This window comes from Aplidium turbinatum, chromosome 10, assembly GCF_918807975.1.
Source record: "Aplidium turbinatum chromosome 10, kaAplTurb1.1, whole genome shotgun sequence".
NCBI lineage: Eukaryota > Metazoa > Chordata > Ascidiacea > Aplousobranchia > Polyclinidae > Aplidium > Aplidium turbinatum.
The window spans coordinates 5,641,089-5,669,045 of NC_137481.1; the positions used below are offsets into that span (position 1 = coordinate 5,641,089).

General features: G+C 36.3%; 2 protein-coding genes across 2 annotated transcripts; one reads left to right on the forward strand and one right to left on the reverse strand.

The window, feature by feature from the left end:
• The first annotated feature begins 1,566 nt into the window (after positions 1-1,566).
• Positions 1,567-24,014, forward strand: LOC145778742 (protein C3orf33 homolog). Its single transcript, XM_082590305.1, has 7 exons — positions 1,567-1,689; positions 4,758-4,865; positions 5,430-5,489; positions 5,742-5,910; positions 18,650-18,858; positions 21,797-22,067; positions 23,172-24,014. The coding sequence occupies exons 2-6, from the start codon at positions 4,773-4,775 to the stop codon at positions 21,974-21,976; spliced, it is 711 nt and encodes a 236-aa protein (XP_082446431.1). The 5' UTR covers positions 1,567-1,689; positions 4,758-4,772; the 3' UTR covers positions 21,977-22,067; positions 23,172-24,014.
• On the reverse strand, positions 8,324-17,360 carry LOC145778278 (uncharacterized). Its single transcript, XM_082589740.1, has 12 exons — positions 17,121-17,360; positions 16,688-16,779; positions 14,870-14,955; positions 14,589-14,772; positions 14,269-14,418; positions 14,117-14,197; positions 13,850-13,909; positions 13,644-13,688; positions 13,464-13,480; positions 12,499-12,634; positions 8,579-12,246; positions 8,324-8,510 (listed from the first exon to the last, which is right to left on the reverse strand). Exons 1-11 carry the CDS (start codon positions 17,358-17,360, stop codon positions 9,429-9,431), a joined length of 3,909 nt encoding a protein of 1,302 aa, XP_082445866.1. The 3' UTR covers positions 8,324-8,510; positions 8,579-9,428.
• Positions 24,015-27,957: the final 3,943 nt, after the last annotated feature.

Sequence of the window (27,957 nt, forward strand, 5' to 3'; positions counted from 1 at the left end):
ATCAGACCTAGGAAAAAAATGGCCACACAGAACATTTGCTCTTTCAAACTTAATCTATATCTGAATATGTTACAGCCTTTACACTTTACAGGTGGTCTCAGAAGTAACAAGAACCATAGCTCCTACTGGTAGGCTGACCTCCTTATTTAACTGATATTGTGTGCAATTACCAGAAAACGTATTGTTGCATGGATATCACTAGAAGCTACCAGGTCTCAATAAACACCCTTCCTTTGTCAGTTTGTGCACCAGTGCACTGGTAACAGTGGCCTACTACTACTACCATACTGCATTCATTGGTACAAATACTTCACACCTGCATGCAATGCCATTTAAAATCCAAGATGTTAAATGAAAGAGAACTCAACTAAAAGAACAATAGTAAATTCAAAAATTTAACATAAGCTAGAGATGATAAGACATGCTGCATGTAAAAAACAGTTAGACCTGTTTCCTTTAACTTTCATCATAGCCCAGCGCCCCAGCATACCGTACTGGTTATAGGCCTAGTGCACCTGTGAAATGTGTATCGCCTGCTGCCCGGTACCCTATCTAACGTTTTGACTTCTGTTGCAAACCAAATTAAATGAATAACCTGACATAACTTACGGTACCGATAATGATGTTCTTGCAAACAGTTCCCAAAACAAATTAAACTACGGTAGGCTTACCTGGTACGGTACTCAGTTCTGTGATATTTAGGCTAGTACTGCAGCCAGTGCAGAGTGGTAGATCAAGAATCTTTGCTGTCCCAAACCTACTCAGTACTGCCTAGTTACTTACAAACCTCATGGCTATTTTTTTTTCTTTTTGTGCAACGCTCAGAGTTCAAGATGGATACCACTACATGGCTAATAAGCTGGTCAGTGGTCACCGGAGCAACTTCGACTGCCAGAATTTTACACGGCTTGCTGTTTCTGCTGAAAACATAGCTAGATTAGCTGCGCCACTAGCGGCGCAAGGTGTTGCTTAAAAAACGGCCACAACTTTTTTTGCCAAGGGTCCCTGGTTGGAGGAGAGTGATAATCCTAAACTAGAGGAATTAAGCTTTCCAACGATACCAAATTTGTTAAGGTCGCAATTTATTCCAGGCGGCCCTATATTTTCGCATTTTACGCTCAGACTATATCTCTGTATTTATATCTCTGGCCAGATGTCTTGCAAAACGATATAGATTTCTACAAATTTTATTATATTTTCAACGAAGGGCTCAACTTCGGAATCCAAAGTTTGAAAATTTGAAGGTGACCAATGACCATGGCCCCTTTCGCCCCCTGGCTACGTCAATGAGGTAGATAACCTTCGCCCCTCTTAAATCCTTGGGGAAAAGTAGCCTACATCTGAGAGCTAGCGTTTTGCTGTTAGGCCTACTATATTTTTCTAAACGTCTGCTAGTGCTGTGTTATTACAAGAGTATATTGTTGAGCTCTTAAGATAAAATTAAACCAAAGTTGATAGATCTTTTATTTCGAAGCTTATGTCCCTATTCAAAAACTTTGGTCGTATCACCGAAACAAAACGGCTAAGCCGTGACAATCTATTCAACTGGAACAAAATAACAATATTGTCTAGAGCAGAGTTGCCAAATGAAAGGTTTTGTCGCGAAAATTGAAAAAGTGTTCTTTCCGAGTGATTGCACGAATCTGTTTGCTGGAAAATAGAAGAATAGAGTTGGCTGTATCCGCTAAAGTATGTACAATTGGCTACTGACTACTCACTATTGCTCTCATGAAGTAATTAATCACTACCTGATGTCTTGTTTGCATTTACTGCTGTTGAGGTTGGTGTGCTTAGAGTGTAACCATTGCTTCTGGGCGGATGCAACCTAGTTCGTACCCTGAACAGTTCGTACCCTTAGTTCGTACCCTGAAAAGATCGAGAGAAAAAATTAAAAAAGCGGAAGTCGCTGATCGCAGTTTCCGCAAACATTTTAAAATTTTCCCCTTCAAAAGATTGAGAGAAAGATAGCACAAAGCCGAAGTCGCTGATCGCAGTTTCCGCTAACCCTAATGCTAACTCTCGCTGATCTCAGTTTTCGCAAACATTTTTCCGCAGTTTCCGCTAACCCTAACCATGTCCATAGACTAATCTATGCTCTAACCCTAACCTTCGCTGATTGCAGTTTCCGCAAACATTTTTCTGTAGTTTCCGCTAACCTTTACCCAAACTCTAACCATAGAGTAATCTATGCTCTAACCCTCGCTGATCGCAGTTTTTGCAAACATATTTCCGCAGTTTCCGCTAACCTTTACCCTAACCATAGAGTAATCTATGCTCTAACCCTAACCCTCGCTGATCGCAGTTTCCGCCAACCTTTACCCTAACCATAGAGTAATTTCTGCTCTAACCCTAACCATGCCCTAACCCTCGCTGATCGCAGTTTCTACAAATATTTTTCCGCAGTTTCAGCTAACCCTAACCCTCGAGTTTGTTTTCGGAAATTCTGATCAGCGAGTTCGGCTTTGTGCTATTAAACTGCGATCAGCAACTTCGGCTTTTTTTAATTTTTTCTCTCAATCTTTTCAGGGTACGAACTGTTCAGGGTACGAACTAGGTTGCACCCCTTCTGGGCTACCTAATGAACTTACATTAGTCTGTTCAAACTAATTGGTTTTGTAGGATACGTATGATGATGGTATTGCTAGGTTATTTACGATTTGAATAGGCTAAGTTATTGCTAAAGTTTATGATGTTGCAGGTGGAAGTTGTTTACCGGTATATCACATGCAGCAAGTAGGCCTACTACTTATACGTAGTTCAAGTACAAATTTGCGAAGATTTTTTTTCAAGGAACTCTGAAAATCGTATTTAAACAGCTAATCTCTTGGGCTTAAAAGTACCAAGCTCCTTTTTTATTAATAAAATATTTTTATACTCTTAAGCGTGTAATAAATTTGGTGGTATTGCAGTGTGTTGTGTATTAAAATTACAATACTGGATAGTGCATTTTGTGATTGCTGTTTTGATACCAAACTGCGTTGAAACACCACTGTCATTCTGGCGGAATAATTTTGTGCTACCCGCCTAATAAAAAAATGCATCTAATAATGCAATGACAGCAACAACATTCGGACCCTGATAAAAACACTTTTTGTTGACATATTTGACTCTGCTTGTTTCTTGGAATTTTGTGTTTATGTTATATATATATATATCTTCTTTCTTGAACATTTTTTTTGGTGTGTAGTACAAAACACATGGCCATTGTGTTTCTCTGTATAACATTTTTTTTAATGGCAAAATCGTCATTCCTTTGGGGTGGCAATTGACTAGTAGACCGTATGGTCGTCTCATGGTTTCCCTTTCCTTATGGGAACATACCATACATGCAACTTTTGCATTGTATATGATTTGCGTATTTCAAACATGTACTACCGTATGTTCTTGTTTCTGACAAATAAACCATGAATTGATTGATATTATATTTTATGGATGCAACCTAATTCGTACCGGTACCATGAACAATCTGTACCATCAGTTCGTACCTTGAAAAGATCAAAAGAGAAAAATAAAAAAAGCCAAAGTCACTGATCGCAGTTTCCGCAAACATTTTAAAATTTTCCTCAAACAAACAAAAACTCTTTGGATCATTACCAGAAATTTTAAAGTGTTTGCAAAAACTCCGACCAACCTTAACCCTTAACCCTTTTAAAATGTTTGCGGAAACTGCGATCAGCGATTTCGGCAAACTCTTAAGATCATTACCGGAAATTTTAAAATGTTTGCTGAAACTGCAGAAAAATGGAAACTGCAATCAGCTACTTCAGCTTTGTTTTATTTTTTCTCTCGATCTTTTCAGTTTGTTTGTTTGCGGAAACACCCTAACCCTTTTAAAATGTTTGCGGAAACTCCGATCAACCCTAACCCTTTTAAAATGTTTGTGGAAACTGCAATCAGCGACTTCGGCAAACTCTTAGGATCATTACTGGAAATTTTAAAATGTTTGCAATACCGGAAATTTTAAAATGTTGCGGAAACTGCGATCAGCAATGTTCTATTTTTTTCTCTCGATCTTTTCAGTTTGTTTGTTTGCGGATACCGATACCGATACCTAACCGTTCCTCCGATGACCAATACCCTAACCCTTTTAAAATGTTGGTGGAAACTGCGATCAGCGACTTCGGCTTTTTTTAATTTTTTCTCTCGATCTTTTCAAGGTACGAACTGACGTTACAAATTGTTCATGGTACGAATTAGGTTGCACCCTATTTTTATGCTGCTTGAAAGTCAGGATGCCATTCTTTATTTTTTTTCATAAAAACAAAGTTTTACTAAAAACATCATTTCAAAACCTAAAAACAAGTCATGTAGTTGGCATTGAAAGATAAAACTTACACTAGTTGTGATGATTGACATTATTGATAAATGCACTGTTAAATTTTTTCTGTCAAATTATTTTCAATTGAAAAATATTTGTAAATTTCTGAAGTGGATGTAGTTACGTCAATAGTCGCTAATTAGTACATATGGACCCAGCAAGATTTAAAATTTTTGCTTTAAATAGATAAAAACATTTGGGTAAATAAAAAAATATTTCTTTTTCTTAAGTGCAAGTTTTACAAGAATGCAGTTCCACAATAATACTTTTTAGAAAACTTCCCTTCATGAGTTACATTTAAGGGAAACCCAAACAAACCAATGTATTATAGCAACCACAGAGGAGTTAAGAAGTTTTTCTACTTTTAACTCAGATTATAATACTATTTTGATTTAAAAATAAGCTGCAAGTTTACTTTTTTGTATTTGATCTTTTGCAGGCTATTTTTATGTAAATGAAGTCATCAAAAGAATGGAATACATACTCTATTGGCCAATTAGTGGACAACTCTTCTGACTTTATTGACAGACATTTGCGTTTAATTCAGGTAAATTGTTATGTAAGATATATATTATATGATTAATTGTTTAGTCTGTGTTCGTTATTTTATGTATTATACATTGAGTTAGGTTAGGACAATGGCTAAGAATTTCTTCGTCACATTTGCAATATAGAATCATCAATGATAATGTAACTACGTTGACAAAGTGTATTAGAAAAGTTATATATCATAGCACTTTGAAAGAGTTGCAGTTTTGTAATATCATGAACGTTTATATATAATATGATATATCATCATTTGTTTTATGCTCAACAATTTTGCCATTTTTTTTCTACTGTTTCTATGTCTCATGACATGCAAGCATGGTTTGATAAGCTGTTGAATATTGTTTATTGCTTATTTTGATCCAACTGACAATTGCATCATTCAGAAAATTTTCTAGCACCTTGGTAAATTAACATAGCACATAACATTCTATTGTGTCATAGCTCTTGTAATTTTTTCATTCACAGATTTGTGTTGCCCCAAAAGTTGTGTTTTAAGAAAAGTTTTCTTTTTTTGATTATTTTAAAATTGTTCAATTTTTCATAAAATAACTATTATTTTCAGAACACTCTGTATGTATCTTTTGGTCTTACTATCATACTGATTGGGAAGCGTGCTCAACTGGTAAGGGAACACGTTTGTCATATATTATAATATGTCTATGTATATTTTTTGTTACTTTGAAAAACGTTTTAAGGTGCACAACAGTACAACACATTTGACATGTCACCCATTTAAGAATAGAACTGTCGCAGAGAAATTGTTGCAGCAAACTGGCATGCTGTTAACATACTGTGTTATGTTGTCTAATTGACATGGAAACCACACAGGATTAGCATTAGCAAATGCAGAAGAATCATTCCAGCTTTGTTGCAGGCTAAAAAATTCGTAAAAGTTTCTGAAATTCCCACTGCGTACGTTAACAAACGCATCTCCCTTCGTTTTTGTATTGATGAAGTATCAAGTGATGGGATTCTCTACGTCCAACATGTCCCTGTAGTGAAATCGTCATGGATCAAGAAAATTGTACCCTTTTCAATGAAAGGTATGCTGTTGCATATATATATAATATAGTGCACACTGCACATAATCGGTGTTATGCAATGCATAGGGCAGGTCGATTTTATACTTTTTTTGGAATATTAAAGTGAGTAATGCACCGGTAGTTAGATTTAGCTGAAAAACTCACTTCTGTGAAATATCAGCCATACCGGATGAGAAACGGCTTGCGGAAATTCATTTGAATTTTTTTCGATTTTTGAAAAAAAATTGCATTACCGCTAGATGACGCAAAAGCCAACTTCGAAAATGGCTGCTTATTTTTCGTTTAAACTGCTTTGACTCTATCCTTCAGGAACTCAAAATGAAAGCTTTTATGTTCAGGCGTACTCTTCGAAGTAAAAAGTTAATAAAAATGAAACAAATATTCAGTATGCGCGAACTACAGTAGGTGAAAGTTGGTTAGCTGAGCTACAGCTCGGACTGCAATTCGTCGTAAGAGTGACGATAATGACCTTAAGACGAAAACGGCCGGCGCATATTTCTACTGAGAACTTTGGCAACAATTGTTTTGTGACAATTTTCGAAACCGTAGGAAACTTGCAAAGCTTCCGAAACCAGTTTTACGCATTTCTCCACACTTTGCGAATGTGAAAGTAGGCCTACATCAGAAATGTTCAGTTTCCGATCGTTGTCAACGAATGATTGAAGGTCCTAATTTGCAACTTCCTGTGTCAGTGGTGGGTTTGGGCTTTCAAGATCGCTGATGTCCACTAACTCTTGCAACTCGTTTGCATTCCAGTTGACTAATGGAATCTTTTTTGCTGCCCTGTGCTCGCTAGAAAATTACAAAAATAAGTTAGCGACTGCTAAAATTTTTACCATCGACGCCAAGAAAAAAACAGTTCAGATTTTGCTGCTGTCTGTAATTTTTTGCCGATAACTTTGGTTTTTGCTTTGGCTCGATCCATTTTGGACGTATTCATAATAATGTGACGGAGATCAATTTCCGGTCGAAAAAGATGTTTTATATTTATGTCATGCAATAATGCATTGCCAAGCGATGATAGTAGTTGGAGATGTATGGTATTTGCCCCGTGTATTGACGGAAGTGGTATTGTCAGGTAGTCTCAGGTATTGACGGAAGTGGTATTGACAAGTCCTATCACCTTACAGGTATTGACAAGTGCCGTCGCCTTACGGGTATTGACATCTTGTGGGTATTGACAAATTATATAGGTATATTCGGCGCGTGACGTCACTCTATGAAAGTTTATTTTATTAAATGCGATAAACGATGATAGTTTTTGAAATACGTTTTCTGGTTGTAGGATTTGTTGGTAAAGTTTTATCTTCTCATCATCTGCCAAACCACTAGCAAGAATTTCATTCATTTCTTTGTCCAAGTTGGAGAGGGTTTGTTTAGTTGTAATTTTGTCTTGTTTGTTGAGATGTCTCGGATCAACTAACACCATTTTTCTTGTATGCATTATTTTCTTGTGAACAATGAACTAATTGCAGGGATCACGGCCCCTAGAAGTGGCTCGATGAGGGCCGATAGAAATCCGCCTTTTTGAATAAGCTTTCGCTTTTTTGGTAACGATACACTTTTCTTTGTGATAGTTCTCAAGGTCTGCTTATGACGAGATAAAACCTTCTTTTGATTTGGTTTTAAATGGACGTGCCCTTTTAATATATTTAGCGCACACTCACACAAACAATGGATTAAATCCTGACTCGCTGCCTTTATTATGGCTTTTCGTAAAGGTGGCTTACAGGTAGCGAGCGTTTGAGAGCAGAAGCGTTTCTTCTCAGTCGCACTGACATTTTTGCAAATGATGACACTTCTAACAAATGCGTGTTTTTATACTTTTGAAACGTAAACAACTTGTTTTTCACCAGGAAATATGTTTGTTTTTAACCTCAGATGATCAGGAGTTTCTTGCTTCAAATCCACGAGAAGATACCCGTATGGGTGTAAAGTTGCGTCACGGAATGCTTCTTGCATAATATCTATATTAGTTGGAAACATTTGTTTTGCTAGGTGGCGCACTTGCGTCACATCTCGCGGGTTTTTAAACAAGACTAGATAGTGAGCGTTTAAGCTAACCGTGCGATGACCAACGCTTTTATGGAATATATTTTGCACTATGTGAATCACACTCAAGTTTTTATGGTGTGACTTTTTTGTAAATAAATCAGCCAAGTTCTTTTCAAAACTACCCATGCAATCATCGATAATCAATAACTTCGTTTGAGAATTATCCAAACTTTCTATTGATGGTAAACCTTCTATAAATTCAATTCCCTTAAGTTGTTCATATGCATTTTGCCACTCTGAGTAACACCAGATTATTTTCGCAATTGGAGGTTGTATAAGCGTGGAAGCGTGCTGAACTACCTTCGAAACAAAACAAGTCTTTCCAGATTGAGTTGGACCAGCCACCAAACAAGTGAAAGGATGTTTTAATGATGGATCCATAATTTCAAATGAAATAAATTAAAACAGAACAGTTTATTTATTGTTCAGGAAACGCCAAACATCCACTGAGACTTTAGCTTCCCTCAGAGCAGCAACGAGATCGGGGATAGAGCGTCCTCGTAGATGAACCCATGCCCGGAATAGAGCGTATTTTTTTTCAAATGCTGCAAAGGAACAAAATGTTAGAAATTTTCACAACTCCACACTTGATGATTAGTTGGACCAAACGTACTATATCGATAATCCTCCTTGATGTTTTCGAGAATCGGTAATGTAATTCCAATTTGCGCACCAAGGACAAACCACCCCTGTGAGTAATGTAATTGGGACGCCAGCCGCAAACAATCACCATCACTCAATTCATTAGACATAGTGTTTGAAATCCTAACTCTGAAATGCAATAATAACATTATGATACACTCAGGAAACGCATTGACCACTCCAATTCTAAGCATGTTGTACAAAGATAATACCAACCAACAATTCTTTTGCAATCTATGATATTTGTTTTATAATATTTTCTACACAGACAACGACATAGTGTGTTACATATGTTGCAAGAAAATTCACCACAATCACAATGCAATTGATTGGGGTGTACCCGATGATAGGTGCATTTATAAATGATGACTCGTTCACGAAAAACATCTGTAATGATACAATTGCAACCCAAATCAAGAAACAAACTGTCTAAATCAAATGAATTTTTATAAGGGCAGTTCGACTCTTTGTTGATCAGCTGAAGAGCTCCATCCAACCACTTTCGGTATCTCCCCAACCACAAGTCCGAACCAGTAGGAAAAGGGTACTCCATCTTGGCTCTGTCGACATCCACCGGGTAATCATGCTCCAGAAAGATAGCTTCGTATATATCATCATCTTGTTCCAATGGAGAAGATCTTGTAATGTAATTCATTATGACATGTAACTTTTAAAAATCAACTTAAATCTGCAAAAAAAAAAAAAAAAAATCTTGAATAAGTATTGCAGAAAACAACGATACTATTTACTGGGTATAGAGAAAAACACATGAAATATCTTTGCGAAAGCAAACACGAATTCAAAAGTAAACAAAAAATCCATTACAGAGACAATGGTAATGTTGTGACTCCATCGGAACATACAACACGCTTTGGATAAAAATAGGCCAACCCTTTTTTAGTTTGACGATAGGTAAACAGTTTATTATCTCTCACTCGAAAGGAGATGTTCGTCCCTCCAGAACTTTGTTGATTTTTGATGACATTGAGATCAGAATTTTTGTTGAATTTATTGGTGGTTGTACTTAGCCCTTTAGAAACTTGCTTATCAACAGTACCAAAGCAATAATACGTTTTCGAACACAAACCCACAAAACCTGTGCCAGCCCATTCCTCCTTAAACAAACCAGGAGTGCGCTTATCAAATTTTTGTTGGGCAATGCAACACTCTTGGGGAACGAACTCACCACCACTGCATTTAATAGAAATGAAATCAGCACGGTGGGAAGGGCAAGCAATAGAAGGAAACCATAAGTGGTAGTTGGAAAAGAATTTGACACGCTTTTCGGGTTTGATCACATCTTCTAAAGATGTTGCAGATATGGCAAAGTACAAAGAATCTGTGTCCATCTCGAGGCATTGAAAGTCTTTGCGGTCAACAAATTTATCCAAACAATCGTAGTAAAACTCTAACATTCTTAGTTTGGCATACCCGTAAACAAAGAAGCCAATCTGGAGGGGGAGATCTAATTTAATAGTTTTCTTGAAATTTTCTACTTCAAAAAGATTATCAGAGATGGGGTTTAAGTGATGGAAAAAAGGTTCATTGATAGCTTGCGTGACAGACTCACTGTCACAATACTTGATGTTTTTATGTTTTTGTTTGTTAGTTACCGTTTTCCCATAAGCAGAGTTTCCCCACAGTTTGAAAGTATCTGCCAAAATTTTCTTGGAAGGGTCGATATCACCGGAACGGCGGGCGCTCGAGACCTGATCTGCAAATTTCTGAAAGCATTTTTTTGGTTGGTATTGAATAACTTCATAAATTTTTGTAACAATAAGACCATGTTCCAAATACCATTTTAGCAAAGGGGTAATCAATAAGACTTTTGCACCAAAGAAGCTTGAAATCAACATTCGTCTGGGTTGAGGTAGTAGCTTGTTTTGTTCAGCAAATTCCTGCATGCACTCTCCAACATCATTACGGGACACTTCAACATTTTTAAAAACGGGGCAAAATTCAGAAAAATAACTTTTCAACTCTTCAGGTGTTTCTATGTCACACAAGACGAGCCCAAACAACTTATCATTTAAAATTGCAGAAAGCAAAGAAACCTGGGTCATGTTGTACAAGGGTTTTATCACATTCAAAGTTTTCAAGAATTCCTTTACACAATTACTCTTCTTTTTGTCTAACCATGCACATTCATAAATATGAACCACTACATAACCTAAATCGTGCAAATACTTGGTGTGCTTGTCCGTGTTTTCCCTCAATTGTTCCATGGAGATACCATTTGATGCATTTGTTTCTTTCATCAGCCCCGTTGAAGAATCGATGTTCAATTGACAGCGGTGACCATGCCAGTAGCATCCATGAAACTGATAGATTGTTTGAGTTTCTTTACAAAAACCATCTACATAGAGTTTACCAACCTTCACTTCACCTCGATTGAATGCATGTTGAATATGACAACCCTCCTGAAAAGAAAGAAACTCGAGCCATTCCATTGCAAGAAACCCGTACTTGTGAGACGTGGTAGGTTTAAACCCTTCTGCCTCTTTGTAGCGAATGAACCTTCCTGTAGGGGCTGTTTGAGAAAGAGCAGATAAATATAAAGCATTAGCATCGAACCCGAGGATGGATTGACACACTTTGGCACTTGTGCTGTATTCTAACTCACGCAATTTTGTCACACCTTTTTCATGGTATCTGTGAAAAATAATCGAAGGCCCACCTACTATCTGAGATTTTAGTAAGTGGTGAAGATCTTTATTTCTCTCATCAATTAAAGTAAAGTTCACATCAGTATCAAGAGTAGAAAACAAATATTTTAAAGTCAAACCAGGTACAGAGATACCATCTTTGAACATGTCAAGAGATTTAGATTTATAAAATTGAAAACACTTTTCAACAGCAGTTAAAAAAGGCCCGACATCAAGATTGTTGTAATAAACTAAAAAGTCTTTCATTGTTTGAAAACCCTTATCCTCCCAGGTTTTTTGACATAAAGCATACTCCTCGGCAGTAATGTTACACCCTTTTAGCTGACTGTAAAAAGCCTCGTGGTTTGGAAGAAAGGTTTGGTTTAGTTGAGACAAGTCAGTTAACCATTCATATGGAAAGAAGAATTTGGTTTGTTCCACATCATAAGCTTTAATAAATTTGTCATAAGAAAAACCAGGAGCAATGTAATTCATAATATCGAGAAATTTGAGATTTTCAGTTTTAACACACATGAAATTGTTATTCCTTTTCACTACAAACTCGATATCATTTTGAATTTGTTCAAAAAATTCTCTTTTTACCAAATTTAAGTCATATCGACCACTATTGAATCCCAGAACAGGCAATTCTTTTAAGTAATCATCAAAGCGATTGATCAACTCCTTAATGGGTTTGTTTTTAGGGTTCTTTTCATCAGAGGAGCAACGACTTTCCAATTCTTCAAATACATAGTTAAATTTAGCAACAAGTATGTTATAAGCAACTGTTGAAATTCGATTTAAATAATCTAACTTTTTAGCAACAAGATTTTTTACATTTCCCTCATCAACAAAACATACAGGATTTTCAAAACCTGGTACATTTGAACACACACTGACACTAACAGGCACATGTTCGGCTTCCCACTGAATTGTATCAGATCTGCTGGGAAGTTGATCACTAGAAAACAAACATTCGTAATCATAACTCGCCCTATAGCGAAAATAACGTTGAGTTTCAGGAACACAGATATTGATTTGCTCTAATTTATCAAAAACATTTTGAGGTGTGTTGTAAACACCACCTACAAATTTGTGTTTAACATTAGTATCGCACATTTTCAAATGTCTGTTGTAGCTGAAACCTTGGGTCCAAATTTTTTGGCATTTTTCACATACAAAAGTGTTTGAATAAAGAGATAAGTTGGAAATGTAACTAAAATGATTTTCAAATAAATTCAAATACATGGTCTGTGGAAATCGATTAACACTTCGTTGAACTAAACGGGCAGAAACAATTTGTTCTTTCATCTCTAATTTATATACATAGATATTAATTTTAAACAACTTTTCAATTTGATCTAAATCAAACAATGAAACACCTGAAAAAGTGGTTTGTGATACACAGTATTTATGACAATAGCGATTGAACAATTGTTTAGCAACTGTTTCCAAGTTATGACATGAACAACCAGCTTGCAAGGCAAGACAACGGAACAAACACAGATTGTCTGTATATAGACGACCAGTGTGTTGACTTTTCACAAGAGCATTTAAACCATTCTTATTCAAAATAAAATCAGGTAATTCTACACCACAACCAATACTATGTTTTGGTAATTTGTTGACAAAAAATGTGATATTGGTAACACAGTCTACAATCCAACTAGAGTCTGGTCGTTGTGCTCTAGCGTTTTCTAAAATGTCTTGGTTAACCAAAGCTTCCAAAAAATTGTCAAAATCTTGAGCATTTGATATGAGGGGTGAGAATTGTAACACACGATCCGCTCCGTGGGAACTATGAAAGTACCGCAGCAGTCCATTTACTCGGTGGCGTAAGATAAAACCAAAACTATAGTTAATTTTGAATTGAGATTGTTGATTTTCAAATATATCACGTCGAAACTCATCTGTTCTTGATGTCAAATCGTTATTGTCCAAAGCAAAATTGAATCTGTCCTGGACTCTCTGGTTGGTTCTGTGGTTTGCGTGGATGCTAGAGATGTGTTGTTGTCTAAATGCTCTCAAATTAAACAAAAAACGAACATGTGTACTCACACCTTACTTTATCAACTCAGTCCACTAAGTAAAGAAAAAAGTAAATATCTGACTGAACAAAGTTAACAACAACTATTATAACACAACTCTCAGCAAAAAAAAAAACAAACTATCATGCATAAGTTAAACACACTCACCTAACATCCTCATTACTTTCCATTGGTTCTGCTCTAGAAAAAATAAAAGTGAAAATAAGGTTAGTGCTGCCCCCAAGTAAGGTGGTGAGTGGTGGTGCTATTTTAACAAAAATATAAACAACTTATTTATTTTCTTTACCACAGCTGCTACTGAAATTTATCTAAGTTGCAAGATGAATGAATTACACAAACTTACCCGGCACCTTCTTGATTTTGAAATGGTTGATCCCAATCAATCTCTCTGCAAAACAACAGAACAAAAATCACTAACTACAGTTTTATGAGGGGTGAGTGGGTCTCTGCTGAAAAATCACTGACTGAAGTTTTATGAGGAGTGAGTGAGTGTTTGCTGAGTTTCTCTGGTGATAATATAGTGTTTATCTTTTTAATCTTAAAACTTACCTCCACCACTGTGTGGTTGCAAGATCCTGCTCCATTTCATTCTCCACCCAGTCAATTTCTCTGAAAAAAATTAAACAAAAAAGATTTTTTAAAATTAAAAAAAAAATATTCTTTAATATTCTTTACAAGTAAAAAAAAAATATTCTTTACAAGTATAAAAAAAAATTCTTTAATATTCTTTAGAAGTAAAATAACTCATTTCTTTTGTAATTGGGTAAAACTTATTCTTTTTTAGTTTGATAAAAGTATGTTTTGTGGTTTATTTACCTCCAAAATTCTGGGTTAAGTAAATCAGCATCAACTCCTCCATTTGAACACTCTGCTCTATCACCAACACTTTCAACTTTCCTAAAATGAATTTATGATTAAAAAATATCGACATACAGAACTGTCTTTTGTGTGATAAAAAACAAACTCACTTGTGCATCCTCTTTTCATGTCGGTTTCGTGTTACTTCTTGTGCAAATGTCTTATCACACAACTGACAAGACCATCGAATGTTGTTGTGTTTCATCATGTGACGTCTTTTTCCTTGTCTTGATTGAAACAGAGCACCACAAATTTCACAACTATACATATTAACAAATTTCTAAAACAACCTGGAATAAATTACTCATTAGATGTTGAAATAATAAATAGTTTATTCCAGACTTTGGAGTGGAGGATCATAAAATTTTACTCCAAAGTAGATCTAATTATATTCTATAAATTATGAGAAGCTAATGCTTCTTTTACTCACTGGGCGTACCCAGTGGGGATTTCATTAATTATATTTAACAGTGGCATCGCAGACCACCCATCCATGATCAAATACTCCATTTCTGGAGTGTGTCCGCCTAGATAGGCAGCCAGCACGGGTGATAGACCGCCATTAAAATAGTTGCGGTTCTTGTAGTCCTGGGATGTTTTCCAAGGTCTTTCACCTGTAAAAGAAACATTAAGTTTATCCATGAAAGTATAAACGATCTGCCGAATTATTTTGATTCCAAATTGAATAAATACGTTGACATCTGAACTAACCCTTGAACACCGCTATCCAGAGCGGTGAAATCTTGATTTCAGCCAACTCCGGGTTGGAGCAGCCCCAGTCAATTTCCACATTTATCCTAAAAAAAAAGGTATAAATAACTGAGGGATAAAGTAAAATCATATACAATTAATTAAAAAATCTTGTTAATTACAAAACGAGGTGAGAAATACTTACATTTTTTCTTACAATTTAAAATTTGATAAAATTGTTAAAATCTGAAACAACAAATATACTTGCACATAAAACACACAAAATTCAACATACTGGGTAGGTTGCCATACAAAACAAAGTTAACTTACTGAATATACAATACAAATAACAAAACAGTTATGGTTGATAAGAAAATGAAAAATAGTTAAAATCAGGTCATTTACAAACGCTCATACGTAATTTGAATGTAATCCGTTAAACCAAAACTGCTTTTCTTTCTAACCTTCTTTCTACACTGATTCAACGTCTAATCAAAATCAACCTGGGGACCTGTTTCTGCTTTAATTATTCCATAACCAACTCAATCTTAAACTTTGCTTACATATTTCAGTACAAATTATTACATCTAAACTTTACTAACATACTCTGACAATCTAACAACACAAGAAAAACTGGAAAATGTGAACTGGTTGTGAATTCATATTCAAACACTCTGCTTACTATAGACTTTAGACCTTACAACGGCTTAATTACAGACCTACTGCAGGAAGCAATCCAAGCTATATCATATCCTGACACATATACTGCTTAGGATAGGCAAGCCTCTGGTGAGTGAACAGGTCTCAACACGCTCAAAACAGGAAGCAGGCTGAGTTCGCACATTCACAAGAGAGTTATAAACCTACCCACTGAATCAACATCCTTTTGCATTAATTTAAGGTTCGTATCGAACAACCAACATTCATTACACCAGCTGTCTAAAGCCAAACGACTTCATCAGTATTGACAAAATGAAATTTATATTTAAAGAACCTTGTTACCAAATATATATTCTACTCTCATGTAGTAACCTACTTGTGTAAAATATAATTGATGCTACAGTAACAACAATTGATCAAACACTAAACGAACCAATATTATACTTTTACCGTGCGGGCATTTATGTTGTTGCCGAACTTGTGAACAAAAAATTACTACATGTCCTTGTTGCAGAAAACATATTTCAAAAACGATCATTGTTTATCGCATTTAAAAAAATAAACTTTCATAGAGTGACGTCACGCACCGAATATACCTATATAATATGTCAATACCCACAAGATGTCATGTTACCAAATATATATTCTACTCTCATGTAGTAACCTACTTGTGTAAAATATAATTGATGCTACAGTAACAACAATTGATCAAACACTAAACGAACCAATATTATACTTTTACCGTGCGGGCATTTATGTTGTTGCCGAACTTGTGAACAAAAAATTACTACATGTCCTTGTTGCAGAAAACATATTTCAAAAACGATCATTGTTTATCGCATTTAAAAAAATAAACTTTCATAGAGTGACGTCACGCACCGAATATACCTATATAATATGTCAATACCCACAAGATGTCAATACCCGTAAGGCGACGGCACTTGTCAATACCCGATGTCAATACCTGACACTACCTGACGTCCTTGTTGCAGAAAACATATTTCAAAAACTATCATCGTTTATCGTATTTAATAAAATAAACTTTCATAGAGTGACGTAACACACCGAATATACCTATATAGTTTGTCAATACCCACAAGATGTCAATACCCGTAAGGCGACGGCACTTGTCAATACCTGTAAGGTGATGGGACTTGTCAATACCACTTCCGTCAATACCTGAGACTACCTGACAATACCACTTCCGTCAATACACGGGGCAAATACCATACATCTCCAACTACTGATGATACAGTCACTCCACACAAGCTCTAAACGGAAAAAAGGAAATTTTACGATGCTGTGTTCGCAGGCCGGCACTCTTGCTTGTCCTAAAATAAAACATGATGACATTAAAAAAAAAAGTAACTTACGGTAATAATAAATCTGCGATACAAATCAAATGTTACCGGCCTAAATTATAAACATTCAAACATCAGGGATTTATTGCAAACAAAGGTAAAAGAGTTTCTGTATATAAATTTTTAGGTTACTTATACTCTTTGTGCACTGAGCTTATTAAATAACATCAATATGATGCACGTGTTGATTTTTTCATTGTGGTACCAATTCATATGTATCACTTTCAATCGACTAAATAAATCGTGCTTACCTTGTCTGACGCCGAACTTGACGTGCTTGAGCTACTTATCCAATCGGGTAATCCTGATGGTCCAGGTATGTCGCCTTCCTCCTCGTGAAAGTCATGGGGAAGTTTTTGTAGCCGTTTGTCATCATTTTGTGCTTTTGAAACTGCTGATCGATCAACCAATAACATTTGAAAGATACCTTTAGGACCATTTTTAGCCTTTGATCCATCAGATAAGCTCTTTCTTTCAATGGATTTTGGCATTTGCAGAGAATACACAGAGAATGTGCTATTTCTTGCAATCCAAGAGCTTGCAGTTGACTTGAGTATACCTGCATCTGCATGCCACAACTTCCAGCGAACAAATACATGCCCAGATTAGCTTTTGCTCGGCCTTTTGCGTATATGCAGTTTATATTCTTAACCAATTTCAATAAATCTTTAATTTTTCTGTTGATGGCTTTGTTAGAAATCAAACGTAGGCGAGGATTTAGCTTACTGCCTGCCAGATACTAATTAAATCCTCGCTGATGCGCAAAACAATACAATACCCCAAATATTTTTTTTAATTTTAGCATTGTTAAGGTGGTAATAAGATTGAATTAGTTGTTTATAAGTGCTGGGTTCCGTTTTGGCAAGCTCGCAAGGGCCTCCTCCATAATGCTGTTCACTTTGTTGTGTTAAGGGCGGATTTTCTTTTGGCATGTTTAAATAAGAGTTTGTAAACAAGAAAGGTTACGATATTACATGCTAGCTGAAATTAAATAAGATTTAAAAAAGCTTTATTTAGAATTTAGATCAATTGATTCACTGGCTTGTCAAATCATTGCTCAAAACGATCTATTATATTCATAAAAAGCACATTTCCAATGCTGTAATGATAAGCTGATTACTCAATCTATCTAATGTATAGAGACGCGTCAGGCTTATAACAAGCACTAGGCCTACAGTCTATCACTGAATTAAGTGTTTAATTTCAATTCGAGCTAAACAACAGCTTTTTCACTGGTCAGGTTTCCTATTCTGATAAAATTTCGCTAACTTACTTTGATTAGGTAGGCCTACATCATCTATAAAGTATGGAGAAAATCATCGCGCGTTTGCGGCTGTTATGACGACTTCCGCTAACGGCGCTACATATTCGCGCTTTTCAAAAAAAAACGCGGGGAGCAACTTTTAAGAATTTTATCGTATTTCCGCAAGCGATCGTTGCACTTCACTTATTTTTTTTACTTGCCGAAGATGTTTTTCACTTATTGGCAACTACCGGTACTTTATTTCACATCAAATTTTAAAATCGACCTGCCCTAAATACGTACCGAAGAATTTGACTTGATATCAAGAACTCATCTCTCATATTTACAAATTTTGAAGAAAAAAGATTGAACATACTTTGCCTGTCAAGTGATCGACGGTTTTTCCCAAATCTTTCTTTAGTTGCAATGGTATGGCTGTCATATTATGATAAGTTACACTAAATTTAGTTTCTTACCGACTGTCCATTGCTTTGCCAGCGGCGGACATACAATACTGATTTTGTTTATTCTGTTCAGAGGATGTTGAGGGCAGACTCCCTGTCAAGTTGATTGGCTTAAGTTTTCCTGAATCGCACATAAAAGACGCATTGACAGTTTTGGAGCAGCTAAAAAATAAGACTGTTTTGGCAAAATTGATTTACCGCGATCAGTCGGTCGAGGAAAGTGAAATAAATTCCGATGACGTGAAACCGTTTTGTTTGCACTGCTTCGTGTATAAGCCTCATGTAAGTACAACAAGTTGCACGAAATGTTAATCCTATGTTGTGTCATTTTCTAATATTTATGGTATAACTGTTTCACTGCCAGTTAAAGGTTTCTCGCTTTCGTTTTTTTTCTTATTTTGATACTGAAGAAAATATTATAACCGGTTTATCGGCCCTTGAACTGAAGAGGCCGAGAGTCACGAGAAATATTTCTTAATGGTTAGATGAGGTGAAAGAACAAACTCTGCTTTCAACAATATTGCTATGTGCAAACAGTTCCTATTAATAAATTAACATACTCACGATTAATGTAGTATGTACAGCTTCTACTTTGCATAATAGCTCAGTTGGTTAATCTCTCGACTTATGGACATAGAAGTGGCAAGAGTAAGCGGCTCTGGTTCGGGATTTTGCTTGAACAACACGCATTTTCAGGACAGCGTCCATTCAGCGGCCCCGGGTGGATGACAATTCACAGACAACAGCACTCCAACAAGCGGAAATTTTGCTCTTTCAATCTTGGTGGCCAATGGCCATGCTTGCCTCAGTCGTTCTAACAATCTAACTCAACGGAATGGCCCGTTTCGTAGAGTCCGATTCGGAGAGTTCCCTATTCGGAGACAGCCTTTTTCGGAGAGTTCCCTATTCAGAGATTTTTTGAAATTTTTTTTGAAAATTATTGAGTGCCGTAGCATAATTATCATTGCCGTTTTTACATCGTTTTAGCGTTGCTAAACGTTGAAATCGTGCAGAAAAATATAGAAAGTTATCGGGTATCGTAGCCTAATTATCATTGCCGTTTTTACATCGCTTCAACGTCGCTAAACGTTGAAATCGTGCAGAGAAAGTAGAAATAAATGTTTGAACAATTAAATGAAAATTCGTCATGTCAGTTCAGTTGAGTTGTTTTTATTTGTGACCATCATATCAAAAACAATACATGTCAACATAGCAAAGGTCGATAAAAAGGTAGAAGCGACAAAACGCGAACGTTAAAACGTGCTTGTGACCGAAGTAAGTGAATGAGTTGAAAGAAATTTGGCACGGCCGCAACACCTTCAGAAAAATTTAAGATATGAAGGGAAAATAAAAAAAAGAAGATGTTACAAAAAAAAATCATGTTTATGTCTATAAGTTAGTACTTTTGAATAGTTAAAATGATTACCGGTAGTTTGGATCAACAAATGTGTGGCCTACAGCTTGGATTGAAAGGAAATTATCGGGTACCGTAGCCTAGTTATCCCGACCAGTAAAAATTTGTTCCAAGAACCCAGTTAGCCTAACAGTTCATTTTTACATTGTAGTAACAGATAACCAAATGTGTGGCCTATCGTTTTAACATCGCTAAACGTTGAAATACCTTAGCCTAGTTATCCCGACCAGCAGAAATTGCCGTTTCTACGTCGCTGAACGTTGAAATCGTGTAGAAAAGAGAACTTTAGCTGACTAGGATACGCATACTAGGATATTCCACAATATCGTTTCTTTTATAGTTGAAATTATCGAAGCTTTATAGATGAGTGGTGTTTAGACCTAACCATTGAGATCTTAAAATTAAAAAGCGAATTAATTTAATTTTTGAACTATTAATGTTTGCTCAGATAAAATTGACACGTATCCTGCGTCGCCTTCTGCATGCAAACTTAGAATAAGCTATATTAGAATCCTCAACTATTACAAAATTCTAAATCCAACGACGCCTTCCGTTTATTTACAGTAGAGAATTTTGTATTTTATTCCACAATATCGTTTCTTTTATAGTTGAAATTCTCGAAGCTTTAGATGAGTGGGGTTTAGACCTAACCACTGAGATCTTAAATCATATTTATGACACCGGAAAGACCTTAGTGATATGGTACGTTCCATCTTCATAACTTTACCAAAGAAAACCGGAGCAACAGAATGCTCACTCCACAGAACAATTAGCCTTGTGAATCACCTAACAAACATCTTACTCCGAATCATGATGATGAGATTGAGACCAAAACTACAATCGGAAATTTCAACAGCACAGTTTTTATTTGTTCCAGACAAAAGGACCACAAAAAAGAATTTTTACATTAAAAATGATAACAGAGAGATGTATTGTGAAGAAAGGGGCGTTCTTCCCGGCTATCAGCACAAGGCTGAGCACTCACTAGTACAGGTCGAATACATTTGTGGCTAGAATACGGTGCGATACTGATGAGCCCAGCCTCATAGGCGAAACACGTGTCTATCGCTGTCAATTCTTGCTACAAATCGGCTGCCGAGAAACAGAGAGATGTATGTCCGATTCTTCTGTTTATTTAGAGAATTTTGTGTTTTATTCCACAATATCGTTTCTTTTGCATTCTTGCATTTTATCCAGTGTTTACCTTTGAGTGCCTTCCCAGACAGCAAAATCCGTCATTTTTACATTGATTCAACGTCTGCAGACGTTCGAATCGATGTAAAAATGACGAATTTTGTTGTCTGGGTTCGTTCAAAATATGTGTTTTACATCAAAACAACAGTTTTCATAATTAACAATAGGGGTTAATGAGGTAAAGTCTCAGCGAAAACGTGTCAACTAAAAAACGACAGTTGCCAAATAGCGTTTGCCATAAAAGATGAAGTTAAAATGTAAGTGGCAGTTTAGAGTAAACCTATAATTTTTAAAGAATTAATTTTTAAAATTAATAATAAATAATAATAATTTAAAAAAAAAAATCAAAAAATCTCCGAATAGGGAACTCTCCGAAAAAGGCTGTCTCCGAATAGGGAACTCTCCGAATCGGACTCGCCGAATAGTAGCAGACTCCTAACTCAAAGCCTCTAGTCTACATATGTTCCAAGCTGCCAGGATTAAACTTGTAAAAAAGGTTTTCTCAGTCTGAGGATTACGTAATATACTCACAATCACGTCACAGAATATCAACACGAAAAAATGTTGGGGCTTTGTGACACATTTCCACTGATAAAAATCTATTTATTTCAGGTTTTGTATAAAACTTGCTTGAACTACCATCTCCTCCGTAAAGGGTTCGCTCAAGTTCAACCCCTGCCAGGAATGCTACTGGACACGAACCTATCCAACAAGCTGTTCAAAGCACAGGGTCGCGCGGTTTATTGGAGACGGGGAATGTGGGGAAAGTTGAAACGGAAAATGGACGAATAAGAATTGTACAGTTATTTTATTCCTTGTTTTCGCAAAAGGTTTCGTTTATTGCGTTGGATTTACAGCACCGTGCGTCATCCACCTTCATGAGGTAATTTCGTTTTCTCATCTGTTTGATTTCGTTCTCAACCACAAAAAGTTACAGAAGTCGCTACGCTTTGTCTACAACAGCAACCGCCTGTACCTTTTATAGACCATTGCTGTATTTGGCAATTGGCATGTTTTGCTTTTCACTGTTATGATAAAAAAAACTGAAGTGATCACTTTGCCACGTAGACAGAAAAGATTTGCCAAATAAACCCTAAAGCTTTGCAATTAAATCAATTATAGCCTATATAACCAAAGTAGCCCAACTGAACGGAGTACAGTTGCTATCTTGTGAGCAAGTAGGCTACTAAACACCTCGTGGTGTGCAGTGGCGTAGCCAGGAAAAAAATTTGGGGGGGGCCAAATATTTCATGATCTGAAGAGAACAACAAAGTGTTTGATTTAAGCCATCGCCACTTGATGTGCAGTGGCGTATCCTGGTGGGTTGAGCAAGGGAAGCAATGAAAGTGGTGGGGGGTTAGAGCGTGCCGAAGGCACGCGTAATCTAGGGGGGTCCGGGGGCATGCTCCCCCGGAAAATTTTTGAAAAATTACACTCAAATAATGGATTATAGCGCTTTCTAGAAACACTTTTAGGGTAATATTTGTATGAAATTTATTAGCAGATAAACAGCTATTAACTTATTAAAGGTAGTTCTTACACACGAACGGGCAAACACTGCGGCTAAAATTAGAGAACACCAAAAACTCAGCTACACAAAAACTCACTAACTACACAAAAACCCAACAGAGTAAGCCTTTCTGAAATTGCTTTCACAAATTAGTTCAAAGAAACGTAAATCGCGTAAATTTTGCGCGATTTACGATTTGCAAAATTTATTGGTGTCTTTCTGTGTGTCTAAAACAAGTCCTGGGGGGGTGTTAATAGCCAGATGTCTTGGAAAACGTTATAAATTTCTACAAATTTTATTATATTTTCAACAAAGGGCTCAAGTTCAGAATACAAACTTGGAAAATTTGGGGGGGGCCATGGCCCCTTTCGCCCCCCCCCCTGGCTACGCCTATGGTGGTGTGTAGTCAATTTAGTGAAATTATCGAAAGCTTAAATAACGTGACACTCAAGTGAAGCAACCTTCATTTTTTTTCAGGCCTAATACAAAGTGATGACGTTTTGACATTTGTGGGAATCTTTTGCGACAAAATGTTCTTTCCGTGATGTTGGCAGTGATTGATGGCTGTCAGTTAATCTTGGCGCTAGAAATTCTTTACACGTAGGTTTATGTACGACATTTATTTGAAACCTTATCAAAGCCTTGTTATCGCTTTATCAATGTACAGCAAGGTGTTTCTAATACCTGGTCTATCGATTGATGTGCCGGTAATTGCTTGCTCCATACGTACCCTGCAACGTGTGAAGTTAATGCAAGCATAAACCTGGTGAGCGAGAGAGATTGTTTTTACGTCGCTTCATCGTTACAAGATGTCTCTGGAAACAAATCCCAGTTGGCCATATTACCAACGTCAGCAGACCTTGAATCAATGTACAAAAAGACTGATTTGATAACTGGTATGGTCCGTCGAGAATTCGGCAGTTAAATGATTTTCGGAAAGTCACTTTATATTTCGTAAAAGAAATTGCAGTTAACTCACCACAGTTTGTTCTACAGATGCACAAATACATGTTTGATTGTTTATATGTTGATATTGTTTACATGGAAAAGGAGAAAGCACCCACATTGTGGCATTATTCAGCTTATCAACCACGTTTCAAATAAGGCGCAGTAGATTAAAATCATTATGTAAATTGGTCATTCCGACTGAATCTGGCTTGTTGTTCTATCGATCTTGAATAGATTTTAATGAGGAATTTTACGTCAAACTAACACTTCGAATAAGTTATCTATGTTTTCTTACATCTTGTGCGTCACTAGTGAGTTTTGACATAAACAATTTTTCTTTGATTGTAAACTTATTAAATGGCCATTTTGTCACAGGATGTATGTTATATTGTTGATTATTAAAATTACATTTTAAGCTTCGAGTATTTCTTTGAGTCAGGAAACTTCTAGGAGGCAATCTATGCCGAGTGTAGCTTACTGGCAAAAGTGATTGATTGATTGATTGATCGTGTTATCTTTATTCTTGGAGTAAGAAAGCTTTGAAGTTTCCCCCTCGTAATTTTGCATACTTGTGGAAGCTCAGAATCACTGTTAATGCCAAAATGACAAAGTGAAGTTTTCAATTGTTGTCTGAAAATTATTCTATCCTCTTGGTGCCGCTAAATACAATATAAAGCAGTACTTGAAGTGCGTAGCTTAAGCGCACACCTGAAAGATAAACCAACCTTGTATTACAATTTGGGTAGAGAGGTAACTTTTGTAAACCATAAACAGTAGGGTGTTTCATTTTTTCACCATTTTTGAAATTCAAAATACCTGGGGTCCCATCTGGTGGTATTTGGGAAAAAAAGTTTACACCCCAAATTTTTTTCAATTATGACGTCATATTGAGGTGGTCCATGAGGTTTGAAATTTTTGGGCCTCAAAATCTCGAAATTTGGCCGTATCTCCGAAACCGCTCATCATAGATCGACAAAATTAGTATCAAAATGCGCAGAAGGGTCGGTTTCCTATACCTGATGTAGAGAATATTAAGGTCTATGTGCTTCAGAAAAAAAGTTATTTCAAAAAATCTGATTTTCGGTGTATTTTCTCCTGATGAACAGAGATCAGGTGATTAAAATAAAAGTTTTTCTGTATTTTTCCACTCTTGGAAGCTGTTATTGCGTAATAATAGTTGGTGTTAAGGTTTCAGTACTATGCTTGTCTAATGTCTAGTCTTGCTTATCTGGGCAAAGCCCCATCTTGCATTGCTCCAGGACCCTTCTTGGCGCGGTCCACACAAGAAATGACATGGGAAAGATATATTTCGTTTATGTGGAACATGCATTAAAGGGTATGAATATCATGACCAACTTCATCATTAAAATAATTGACCAGTCGAGTATTGACTCCGGACTTTTTTCTTATGTTGAGAGCAGTCGTATCAGCCATGACTGATTATACTTGGGATAGGTGAACTCTGCAAGCCTCCTGGATGATGGTGCCAAAAATCAGTTCTGCAGTGACCGACACACTTTTGGGAAAAGATTTAACAGCAAGCACACTTTCGTGCTTCATGCCATTATCATCAACAAGTTGGCCCAAGAAACGCATCGATCTATTTTATTGACAACGCGCCCATCATAACATGACTGCATGGCAGAAGCTGAGTTGAGAAGCTTCTCACTTTCCGTCAGAGATTTTTCTCTCGTTGTTTTGTCGTTGGCGATATACTGTCGAAGGTGATGCAGCATTGCAGCTACTTGATCTTTTCCAAGAATCTACCTCATAAGATCTGACTGCTGGCGTACCGAAGTTATCCTACGATCAGCAAGTACACAACTTCTATCATTTATGGAAAAAGAATGTACTTTCTTGTACACTTTTCCTCAAACAGCTGGTTTCAGAGGCTCGTATTCCTTATCATCTTCCCAATTCATATCACCATCAGAGTCGCTTTCGCTACTGCTTAGACATCTAATTACTTCATTTCCTTTTCTCTGTTTCAAACATAGTTGTGCCGATGCTTTGGCAGATTGTAAACCAGAAGTGCTAGGTTTCTCTGTTTGCTAAGCACTGGCAGACCAGCTTTGTTCCATATGCCAACTACATCTTTCAGCAGTTCATCTTTCAATCTTTGAAATGGGGTATTTTCTTCAAAAACTTAAGATTAGTTTCGGCTACTTTCTTCCTGAAGTAAAAATAGTGACTGACTATATCTAAATTAAGGGGAAGCACATTTCTCTTCAATTCCTTGAAATTTTGCATCGACTTACTATTACCTGACCTTAATGCCATAATGACACTTAATCTAAAGCATGTGAGCACTGAGCAGCATAGCCTACCTCTTCCTCAACGGTTACATTATTATTATAATAGTAATACCTTCAAATTACCATTTAATCTCTTGCAAAACGAACAACGATTATTATTACGCAATAACAGCTTCCAAGATGGAAAAATACAGAAAAACTTCTTATTTTGATCACCTGATCTCTGTTCATCAGGAGAAAATACACCGAAAATTAGATTTTTTGAAATAACTTTTTTTCTGAAGCACATAGACCTTAATATTCTCTACATCAGGTATAGAAAACCAACCCTTCTGCGCATTTTGATACTAATTTTGTCGATCTATGATGAGTGGTTCCGGAGATACGGCCAAATTTCGAGATTTTGAGGCCCAAAAATTTCAAACCTCGTGGACCACCTCAATATGACGTCATAATTGAAAAAAATTTGGGGTGTAAACTTTTTTCCCCAAATACCACCAGATGGGAGCCCAGGTATTTTGAATTTCAAAAATGGTGAAAAAATGAAACACCCTAATAAACAGACATAACTCAGCAACAACACTACATTTAACATGACAAAAACAAAAAGCTAACGTTTTCGGCTAGTCATACAGCTCTTTTCAAGCCTATAAGAGAAATATTTTTAAAAGAATCATACAGTAGGCTATCACAACAAAAATATGGTCAAATCTAAACATTTGTGAAACTGCTTAACTTGCTCACACAAAATGTTAACTGAAAAATTACGCGGCACAACGGGTAAAGACGTCAAGTATTTGTTCAGAGAAGGACTCAAGCAGATTACGCAAGATGAATGAATAAAAGCTGGTAGGCTATCCCCCTGTTGAAAGTTTTTGCTAAAATGGCTGAGATTAAATCTATAACTTACTTTTGGAGTTGAACGTTCGTAAATAACACTGGTCAACGATTTGAAACCAACTTTCTGGTGCATGAACATTGAACAAAGTGATTTACGGCAAATTTGGGTCGCTGAGTTTGAAAATGAGGTCCGTTTTCGCGTATCAAATCTGTTTTTGTTTTTTTCACCGCAGCCATCACACTTTAAAGTGTGATGGCTGCGGTGAAAAAAACAAAAACAGATTTGACACGCAAAAGCAGACCTCATTTTCGGATTTCCCACCCTCGAAAACCCTTCCTATCTGTGTAGCACCAAAAATTGTGTTGACCAGTGCAATTAATGCCTCATTTGCTTATAAGCTAGACTTAAAAAAGATCAAAATTATTGGCATAACACGTTTTTAAACTTTGTGTTTAAAGTTAGAAGAAGTTCTTGATTTGTGGATTTTGCGGCTTTTAAAAATATTGACATCAAAATTTATGTGGCATTTCAGTGATGTAATTACACTCCTAATCTTTTAATATGTTTACCACATTTTAATATCATACTTAAGACGATGGTTTATCAAAGATCTTCTAGCTCATATCTTAATAACTTCTTGATTTGCATTGGAGAAACTCTTAATAGGAGAATTAACCTAACATCATAGAGATTATTGGCTACTCTTTCCTAATAAGTGAAAATTAGTACCGCAACGAATAGAAAATGTTATGGCGTTCAGTTGTTGTTCAGGTAACGAGCCTGGGGTATCGTTTGGTTGAAAAGACAAGTAATTCGCTGCTGTAGATTGTTGGATGGTGGCTGGCGGTTCAAAATTAATCATCGGAAATCTTCTCGAATGTCAAAAGCCTTGAGTACCGCACGGAAAACAATACAGGCTTAATTATATTTTCTATCGATTATTTTGTTTCAATTAATTAACTGTTTATTTATCAAAACACAAAAGTGACATAAAACAAAAATACACATAAGGCGCTTTGTTTTTGATAAGGAGACAACAACATGCGGTCTACTAGTCAGTTGCCATCCTGGAGAGAATAATTGGAATAATAATTTGTCCCAACTGCTTCGGCCACATGTATAACCGCTAGAAAAATTTTTATTTTTATTATTTAACGTCGTAATTAACTGGACTATTGTATGCTATATCACTTCAAACATTTATTCAACTTCTGAGGGA